The sequence below is a fragment of the Monoraphidium neglectum genome, assembly GCF_000611645.1.
Source record: "Monoraphidium neglectum strain SAG 48.87 unplaced genomic scaffold scaffold02307, whole genome shotgun sequence".
In the NCBI taxonomy this organism is placed as follows: domain Eukaryota; kingdom Viridiplantae; phylum Chlorophyta; class Chlorophyceae; order Sphaeropleales; family Selenastraceae; genus Monoraphidium; species Monoraphidium neglectum.
In genome coordinates, this window is record NW_014011321.1 from 1 (window position 1) to 9,687 (window position 9,687).

At 63.1% G+C, this 9,687-nt stretch overlaps 4 protein-coding genes across 4 annotated transcripts; all 4 read left to right on the forward strand.

Annotated features, from left to right (window-relative positions):
* Positions 1-2,390: 2,390 nt before the first annotated feature.
* On the forward strand, positions 2,391-2,951 carry MNEG_10418 (hypothetical protein; the record flags this gene model as incomplete). Its single annotated transcript, XM_014041107.1, has 1 exon — positions 2,391-2,951. A coding segment is annotated over one exon (561 nt), but the record flags the coding sequence as incomplete, so codon positions are not given.
* Positions 2,952-4,008: 1,057 nt separating this feature from the next.
* On the forward strand, positions 4,009-5,086 carry MNEG_10419 (hypothetical protein; the record flags this gene model as incomplete). Its single annotated transcript, XM_014041108.1, has 3 exons — positions 4,009-4,129; positions 4,419-4,579; positions 4,961-5,086. 3 exons carry the CDS (start codon positions 4,009-4,011, stop codon positions 5,084-5,086), a joined length of 408 nt encoding a protein of 135 aa, XP_013896562.1.
* A 555-nt stretch (positions 5,087-5,641) lies between these two features.
* MNEG_10420 (Testis) lies at positions 5,642-7,531 on the forward strand (the record flags this gene model as incomplete). The annotated part of the gene is made up of 7 exons (XM_014041109.1): positions 5,642-5,768; positions 5,888-6,124; positions 6,322-6,419; positions 6,571-6,677; positions 6,840-6,942; positions 7,158-7,258; positions 7,417-7,531. The coding sequence occupies 7 exons, from the start codon at positions 5,642-5,644 to the stop codon at positions 7,529-7,531; spliced, it is 888 nt and encodes a 295-aa protein (XP_013896563.1).
* A 712-nt stretch (positions 7,532-8,243) lies between these two features.
* On the forward strand, positions 8,244-9,190 carry MNEG_10421 (hypothetical protein; the record flags this gene model as incomplete). The annotated part of the gene is made up of 3 exons (XM_014041110.1): positions 8,244-8,432; positions 8,730-8,861; positions 9,155-9,190. The coding sequence occupies 3 exons, from the start codon at positions 8,244-8,246 to the stop codon at positions 9,188-9,190; spliced, it is 357 nt and encodes a 118-aa protein (XP_013896564.1).
* Between the last annotated feature and the right edge of the window lie 497 nt (positions 9,191-9,687).

Genomic DNA, 9,687 nt, shown 5'->3' on the forward strand with positions numbered 1-9,687 from the left:
GGATGGGAGCGCGTGCTGGGGGAGGGCGGCGGGGGCAGGGCGGCGTGCCGGATGTGCACGGGCGTGTGGAGCTAGCGGCACCTGAAAACTTGGGTCAGTTGTCTGGGGGGTTGCAATGGGTCTACCTTGCTGCTCGCTTCGAGCCTGTGGCAGCAAGCGAAGCAGCTGTTTGGGGCTGAATATTTGCGGCCCAGGGTGGCGGTCCCGCCCCCCTCATGACGTCATCTCAATCACGATGGCCTGTTGGCTGGTGCCCCCTGCACCCCACCGCCACCGCCCGCTGTCCCCAGGGACCTGAACTCGATGGCGCTGCTGACGCCGCTGCTGGGGGTGACGTCATCGGACGCCAACCTGGACCACGAGGTGGGAGGGGTGCTCGTGCGCATGCGTGCGTGCGTGCGTGCATGTGTGTGTGTGTGTGTGTATATGCATATGTATGTGCAGATGCGCGCGCGTCATGTGCGCACGTCCAGGTTGCAAGCTGGGGGCGGGCTTGAAAGCGTGTTGTGCGACTCGGGGGTTGGAGGCAAGGGCGGGTGGTGGTAGGGGCAGTGGCACAGCTGCAGGCCATGGAGCGCCGGGTTGAGGCCAGGCCGCTCAATGTGCGTGCTGGGCAGCTGCTGGAGCACAGTGTTCGGCGCAGGGCGTTCCGCCAGCCTCGCAAACATGTGACAAACGGCTGCATTTGCTGGACCCTGCCACACGTGCCGCAGTCTCAACGTTCTCTTTTCCCTCACACGTCTGACCCCAAAACCCCCCGCCCCACCCACTTGCAATCCGCCCGCCCACGCCCACCAGGTTTCATTGGCATCACACTGGTCAGAAGACGGCGCCGCACACGTATAGCAGCCGCCCACCCTTCAAAGCTTCGCCACCTGCAGCGGCGGCAGCTCCTCTTGCCACCTGCATGGCAGTGCATTGGAACATGGTGGCGGCCTGCTCCGGTCCGGTTGCACACATCCTCGGAGAGGAATGCTCCATTGCTGCCCCTGATACTCAGTGCCTTGCATGCGGGGCCGCGCAGCTGCCCAGCTCACCTGGGGCAGATGACCCAACGTGCCGGCTATTTCTTGGTCGTCTACTTCAAGGCTTTGCCAGCTGCTTGCTGCACTTGCATGGCGATGCGCCCCCATTCCGTCCCCCTGTCTGCCGTACGCACTGGGGCCAACGTAATTGTTGCTCAGATAGCACGGGCCAGGGGGGGGGGGGTAATTCTTGGACCGCCACCAAATATCACGTTTCACATACGTTTGAACGGTGCGTTCGACACACTAAACATGCAATGGAGGCTTGTTTGTTCGAATGCAGTGCACGTCATGGAGGCGAGTCCCTGTGAAGTGCGCCGGAACTGTGGCTCAAGGTGGATCGATGGGGAGCAGGGCTGCGTGTGTACCCAGCCTCAGTAGTGGCTGCACCTGACGGAAAACAGTCCGCAAAGGCGCTTGCATTTGGGTGGGATGGGCAAGCATGCAACGGGGAGCAGGCAGGTCAGTATTTATGTCTTTTTGAGGTGCTTGTGGGTACTGTTTTGCATGCATTACAGACACCACATCAGGTTTTTTCAAGGCGAATCTTGTCAAGCCTGTCGACTGGTGTTCTGGTGGTTGGTGTGCCCCTGTTCACGCTCCGCGCGCCGACCTGCTGCAAGTTGACTAGCAGCGGGCACCATCGGTTCAACATGGGACTACGCAGTAGCATTTCTGCTGCGGCAAAGCACGGGTTTTGTCGGGGTGCTCAATGCCAAAGGCATGAAAGGTGGGGTGCGTTGGCCAAGGCGCGTCTGCAATGGGTGTGCACCACTTTATGACAAGCACTGCAGCACACGGCACCATTCACAGACCCCAAACAACATTCACCGCAACAGCATCCCAAGCCCGTGCAGCTTGGCAGGCGCACATACCACCGCCAGGGCAGTTGTGTGAGGGGCGCCTCAGTCGAGCCAGCGGCACTCGAGCACAGAGCTATGACAACCCGCCAAGATGCTGACGCATGGGTTATGTCTGGGAAATTCAGGCATTTAGAGGTCGTTTGACCGTAACGGTAGTACCCAAATTGAACACATGTGATTCACCGCGAGTTCACGCGGCCAACCCGAGGAACGACGTACCTACCTTCGCACGTTCACAAAGGTAAGCCGTGTCTAGATGCGCACCTGGTCGCAGGATGGCGTGCACACCTCCTGTCTGGCAGGCTGTTGTTTTGAGCCGCGTGAGAATGGTGACTCGGCGAGCGCCCCGCTGACATAGCCGCACCGCCTTACCCCCCCCCCTCCCCCATTCCCCTACACAGTCTCTCCTAAACAGACTCTCGGCTCGCGTTCAAGCAAGATGGCGGCCCCGCGCCTGCCTGCTTACCTGACCACCATGACCCTCCTGCTCTTCGCCGCTCAGGTCGCCAGCGCCCGCCGCCTGCGCAACAACCCAGCCCCGCAACAAAGCACCACGCCCACGCCCGCGGCCCCCGCCAGCCCCGCCAGCGTCGCCGCTGCAAGCGCCTCCGCCGCCGGACAGAGCACCCCTGCCGCCGGCCCCGCCGCCGTTGGCGCTTCGGACGTCGCCCGCCCCCTGGCCAACCCTGCCACGCCGTGTTTGTTCGGCGCCTGCGCCTGCAGCTGCCCGAGCCCCGACTGCCCCTGCCCTTTCACCATACCCTCCAGCAAAATCGTTCGCACAGAAGACCTGGTCGCCATCCCTGGCGGCTTTGCCATTGAGCGCGACAAACGCAACCGCGACGTCTACAAGCAGCAGCAGTATGAGCTGGGCCCGTCGGCGGACGGCCGCGCGCGCCGCGGCCTCCCTTACCAGCCGTGCGTGAGGTGCCGCGACTGCAGCCGCTTTGACGGCTGGTGCAAGAGCCATTGCAACGACTCGTGCCCGGCGGGTGGGGACGGCCGCGCCGCTGGCCGCGCCGACGGCCGTGGCGGCCTCATCGTCGATGATGCGCGAGGCTGATCGCTTGCATCCGCTTCAACCGCCTTGGCGACTGTCCAAATGAATCGCTGCATGAGCCTGCTGCGGCCCTTTGTCACGTACAGCCTGGCCGCCATCAGCCTCTTGACGTTTGTATGAGCCCCACACGCACAGTTGTTGAAAGCACAGCAGCTGCCCAGGCTCGCAACATGATGGCGTGCACCGAAGGACACCAGCTTCACTGCTTGGCCCCTACCATAAACACAGGGGGTGCGCTCGACTAGCATACCTTCCTTGCCCAGCTGTTGCAAATGACGTCGACAGCCACCATATTTAACAAAACTTCACGCGGGAAGGGTCATGGCTGCTTTGCTGATGTGCATCAGCTTTCTATCCCGGAGTTGCTGCCACTTTGCAACCACCACCACCACCATCATGCATGTGTCATGGCCCGTTGCCATGTCGCACACATGCGCACATCGACATGTTTCGCTTCCACATCTTTCACCACACAACACAAGTTGCATGTTGGCTATGCGGTTCCGGTATGGTTGCCAATCGCCAAGGTTTGCTTCTCTTGTGGATCACCTCCCATCGGACAGGCTTCTCTAACCTGTTGTTATAGATGTGTCAACCTGCACATTTCCGAGTGTCCTGGATATGGTCACATGTCATCAAGAAAATTTGCACACGTGGTGAGCCGCAGTGATGGTTTGCGACAGTTCCAACACGAGGCGCAGCAACGGCGTTGGGCGGGGGATGGGGGACGCTGGTGACTAGGGCTTGGTGTAGCAGCAAGTGCATTCACGTTGGAGTGTACCTGCCACTCCGGTCACTCAGTGCCGATGAGTGCCGCAGTGACTAATTGACCGTGTCAACACTCCCAGGCGCACGCGTCCAAAGGTGATACAAGGAGGTTAGCAAGACGTCTAATAGATAGCCAAACTCAGCTACCCGCCGCCTGACCCACGGATCACTGTTTCGACACAGCGCGCGCAGCACAATGGCCAGGACGAAGGCGACAAACGCCAAGGAGGCCACCGTATCGACAAGGAAAACCCTTTCTGCCATAGTCGCTCGCAAGAGCACAGATCCCCCCATGGCAGCGAGCACCGCCCAGCGCAAGGGCGCCCCCAAGAGCGGCGGCGTCGCCAAGCGCAGTGGCGGACCCAAGGCCGGCACCAAGAGCAAGAAGAAGGCCTCCGACACAGATGCAACCAGTAAGTGCTGACTCCCCAGGCGTGGCGCAAGCGTCGCTGTACCTGGCATGCTGGCAGGAGCGTGGCAGCAAGCATATGTCCCATGTGATGGTATGCCGGAAACCAGCACAACTCGGGGCACCCGATCCTGATTCTGCAGCGCCGCCCCTGGCTACTTCTACGCTGTCCCACCCTCCCAGCCCCAACCCTCACCGCTGTCCTCCCCCTCGCTCCGTCATGTTGCCTACCTCTTGGCCCTCTCGGCGCCGTCCCTGCCTCTGCTTCCGCTAACCCGCGCCACGTGGTGCAGGCTGCGTCGTGTCTTCCCTGGAGGAGTGGGTGCCCGACGGCTTCCACTCCTACCAGGGCCCCGGGGAAAGGGCAGTGCACGGCGTGTACGCCTCGCTCGCGGCGGCCAACAGGGCGGCGCGCGACGTCTTCTTCAAGAAGAACCCGTTGGGCCTCGACGCAGTGAGCATTGGTGGGGGCCAAAGGTTGGGGAGAGGGGGACGCTGTCCCCGCTGCTGTCCATGGGAGGGCTGCGCCACGGGCCCAGTTCATGGGTGGCATTGCCGCTGACGGCGAGGGCCTTTGCGGCGGGCTGCTTCCGGATCTGAGCCAAGAGGCGTCGTGCCCCAGGGCGCGCGCCACAGACAAACCAGCACGTCCAGTGCATCAGTAGCTCCGGCAGTCCAGGTCGCACCCTGCTGCCGTCGTGCACAACGGGCGCATGTGCACAATGGGCTCCGGATGGGCTGGGAGCCGAGATAGATGCATGCGCATACAACTCAACACGTGCACGTGTCTCGCAACCCCGTGAACTGTACAAAATTCAAATGGCACAATATGCAGGAGGAGCTGAAGGAGCGCAGGGACATCTTTGAGGACGAGAGGCGCGGCGGCATGCTGCACATTTCGGTGCACCCCGCCGACAGCCCGCGCTGGGAGGTCAGGGTGGAGCGCGTCGCCGGCAGCTGAGACGGGCGGCTGAGGGGCCCCAGCATCCTCTCTGCTGGTGACTCAATGGCTGCCGCCGGTGGGGCATGGCTACAGGAGGGCGTGCGGAGCATCAGACTGCCAGAACACCACGAACGCACTGCGGCACCCCAGTACAGTTGAGCAAGATGTCGATTTTGATTGAGACCAAATAAAGATGTGTTGGTTCGTTGTAACACAGTTGTTGTTCTACTTCCAGACATGGCGGATAGCAGCGTAGGTGGGGTCAACAACCACCGCGCAGTGGCCCTTGGACTGCATCAGATTGCCGGTCTGCGGGGGTGGGGGGGGGGGGCGGTGGCGAGCGTGCAGTCTGGTTTCCTTCTGCTGCCTTGCCTGCCGCGGCAATAGGCTACCTTTGAATAGAGATTGTGATAAAGATCACTGCTTCGCCATCTGAGCTGAAGCTGCAGCCACTCGTCCACGCATGCACGAAGCCACATCGCCTTTACTGATCATATGTTAGGCGCGTGACCTGAGGCAATTTGTTAATCGTACTGTGTGCACATCAACGCTCAAAAGAGCTTCAATTAAGCCATGGCAGACTTTGACCACCAGCACGACTTCGTGCAGGCGACGATCCAGGAAGTGCTGGCGCGGGTGGACCTCGCGGATGCTAATGAAGCTTGCTCTGGCTTTGAGAGCGACCCTATGGCGCCAGCGGGTGAGCGGTACTGCACTAAGCGGCACTTTCGCACCACTGGGCGCCGCGCAGCAGCTGCGCGCACCGACACAGGGCCGTGCTTATTAAACTAAATCCGCAAACACCTTGATGCTGAGCAGGGGCATGCACCGGGGGAAGTGAGGGATCAGGCGGCGCTCGACAGCAGCAGACGCTTTCAGGGCGCGCCACGGGTGCCGCCTCGCGGACGGCATCCGGCGCCGGCGCATCCGCGAGCGGCCGCCTGGACACGTCCATGCTGGAGCTGCCCGGCAACAGCGAGGCCACCATACGGCTGCTCAAGGCGAGGGTTAGGGCGCTGGAGGAGCAGATGCAGGTGGCGGTTGACGGCGCAGCAGGTGAGGAGGGGCAAGCCATGCCGGGCTGCAGAGTGCGTGTCGGGCTGCAATGCATGCAAGGGCAGCACGCTGACGGCCGCACGTGAGGAGGAAGCCTAAGATTCGCGGCTCGCGAGGCTTGGGACGCTCATGTGTCTGACCTTGCCATATACAGCTTGTTCCTTGCACCAGCGATCCACCTGCCCCCGTGGCCCCAGGCAGGGACGCGGCCCTGGCAGAGTCGCAGCGGGAGGTGCGGGCACTGCAGCAGGACAAGGCTGCAGCGGCAAAGGCCCACAAGGCGCTGGAGGCGCAGGTAGGGCGAGCCTCGAACATAAGGTTGGGTCGGGAAGTGTGGAACGAGGTGCGTGACGGTCGGCACGGTGCACGACTTGCACGTGAATCTGCACTGTGAGCGCCCAGCAGCGGCAAAACATGAGCCCCGCGTGGCCCCGCCCCTGCGCCAGGTGGAACGCTACAAGCGCGCCGCGCAGTCGGCCCGCGAGGCGCAGGCCGCGCAGGAGGCGGCTCTGAAGGAGCGCGAGAGGGAGGAGGCCAAGGCCGGCAGCAGCAGGTGCGCGCGCCCTGGGCGTTCCCGCCACCCGGAATGCCCTGTCGCCTGCATTGCCTACTGGCTGGGGGCCTGTGATGCATCCCACCATAGAACAAGCATGCGATTTGTTGGCGCGCGTTCTTGCTTCGACGGCGGCCTCGTGGCCGCGGTGCGTCAACGCAGGAAGCTTGCCGAGCAGGAGTCGCGGGCGCGCGAGGTGCGGCTGGCGCGGGCGCTGGAGGAGGTGGAGCGCCACAAGGCGCTGCTGCAGGAGGTCAAGGCACAGGTGTGTGTGTGTGTGTGTGTGTGTGTGTGTGTGTGTGTGTGTGTGTGTGTGTGTGTGTGTGTGTAAGAAATGAGGGCTCAGGCCAGGGCTGCGGCGGTGGTCAATGTGACCTGCTGTGAAGGGCTGCGGCCGGACCTGAGAAGCAGGCTCGTCGTTAAAACGACGGTCTCATGTCGCCGCCACGGCGCGCGCTTGCTGGTTGTGTCGACCGCTAGGAGCGCGACGGCCGTGATGTGGCCAAGACGGACTACCAGCGGCTGGCGGCAGACCACGCCAAGCTGGAGCGGCAGAAGAACACGCTCCTGGCGGCCTTCAGGTGCGGCGGCGCCGTGCAGCGACAACGGCGTGGTCAGGGGTGTTCGTGGGCTCAAGCCACCGTTGATACAGTCCGGATACGGTCCTGCTCAATGTTCAAGCGAGCTGCGAGGCTGCTGCTCAGGCGGCGCCATGTCGCGCCCCTCTGCTCGCCAACAGGAAGCAGTTGCGGCTGATCGATGTGCTGCGGCGCCAGAAGGCGCACTTGGAGGCTGCACGCTGCCTCGCCTTCACGGAGGAGGAGTTCATGCGCGCACTGGAGACGGGGCAGTGACGACGAGGGCGGCCGCACGTATTGATGCTGGGTGGCTGGTTGCTCCGCCTTGGTGGCGCCAGGCCAGCTCACCGGCCCGCGGTCCATTTAATGTATAACTTGAGGCCAGAGCGCGCATGGACGGCGAGTGCCGCGCCCCCTCCCCCTTCTGACCTGTTGCGCTCCCTTGCTTCCATGAGACTTCATCAGCGGCAGCCTGGCGGCATTACTAAAAGCCCTGTTTCGTGCTGAGGATGCGACATGTTCGGTCGTTGAGCACCGGGGTGTATATCATGTGCATAAGTAACGCTTTTGACACCTCCTCGCTATCACCTGCAAGCGATTTTCCTAGCGATCTACAGAAGCCGGAACTCGGCCAGTGCTGCCTGCAGCTGATTGCCTGTCACAGTCCCAAACATTCGTGTGCACCATAGCATCAGCGTTGCAGATATATCACGAGTCTGCGCACATGTGCTGAGCTGAATCTGCCCGCTTGATAAACAGCCCAGCGGGTAACCCGCGGCCTGCGTACGACTTGGCAGTCTGTTCGTAGCTTTGGTACTTCGCGAACTTCAGGAGAGATCGCGCAGCCCCCGGGAAGTACAGCAGCTGCAGCAGTGCGGAGCAGCTGAGCGCTGCTGCTGAGCTGGGGTGTGCGCTGCGCCAAGCAGCACGCTGTTGTCGAGCTTAACGACCAACAGTTCCCAGGCGCAAGCTTGCAGAAATACTAGGAATGCTGCGGAACGCCACTCAGCGGCTGCTGCAGCACGCCGCGGCAGCGGCGCAGGGGCAGCAGCAGCTGCAGCTGCAGCAGCAGTGGGGCCCTGCGCCCGCGTCGGTGGTGGTGCGGTGGTTTTCGGAGCCCACCAACTCGGCTAAGGAGGCAGTCGAGCGGACACTGGTGGTCAACACCCTTGATATGGTGGGGGGGCGGGAGATGGGGGCAGAGCATCAAACGGCGCCTCCTACCTCGGTCGCGGGCAAACAACATGCGTGGGGCCCGCTCAATTTGCTCGAGGGGCACCCCGGGCGCGCACGCGTCACTCGCGAGCGACGGGAAGGAGGGCAGGGGTGCGGGGACTGCAGTATTTCAGAAGAGCCCTCAGCCGCCCCGCCCGACCCCACTCAGCACAGCACCCCCGCACCGCACTGCCATTTGCCTCGGCGCCGACCCCACGCCCCCACCCCTCTTGGGCGGCTGCGCCGCCCCCCGCGGCAGGCCAAGAAGTTTGAGTCTGCGGGGTTGTCGCGGCAGCAGGCAGAGGCGCTGACGGAGCACATTACGACTCAGGTCATCCTGGACCGCTGCAGGCTGAGCGAGAAGTTCGTGGCAAAGGCGGATTTGGAAAAGGTGGGCCGCTCGTGCATGTGTAAGGGCGTTACAGGCGTTGGTTTTTTACGTGGGGAACAAACGTATGATCAAAGCGGTGTGGGGAGCAGCAGGGAGGAATACAGCCTGGAGTTGTGGGCACAGTCTTGTGGGGGTGGGGTGGGTGGAGGGTCACAGCCGCAGCCACGCAAGCAGTAGGTCGGCAGCATGGAGGGGCCTGCCGCCTGCGCCGAAGCGGTTTAGGCAGTTGACAATCGCGAGCACCCGCCGGGACCGTGAGGCTGATCACCTCAACGTGTGCGTTGCTGCTGCAGGCCCGCAGCTGGTCGTGTGAGGGCAGCCGCCCCTAGCTCGAGGCACCCCCACCACCCCCTCTTGCCGCCGCCCACCTTGGCGCCATTTCCAAACCACCCCGTGCCGCAGCTGCTGATAGAGCAGGACGCGCGCGTGAGCAGCTTCAAGGCGGAGCTGGTGCAGAAGCAGGAGGGGCACCTGGTGGGCTGGGCTGGGGGCGCGGGGGGTGTCAACACGCAGCGGTTGGGGTTGGGGTGTGGGGGTTGGAACGAGCACGTGGCCGTGGGGTCAGTTTGACAACTGGGCAGGAACACGGCCGGGGGGAGGGTGCGCGGCTGCGCGGGTGCCGCTCTGTGCCCCTGCGCCGGCAGCTGGCAGTCAGTCAGACGGCGGGTGTGTGCAAAGTGGCATCTGACATCGACCATTTCGCCCCACAGCACCACACCCTCCGATGTGATCCAGCTCCCCTCACCCCACCCACTCCTCCTTGCCCCTGAAGCCCCTCCCCCCCTGCCCGCCCTCCTGCCTTCCCTGGGAGAGGGCCCCTCACCCC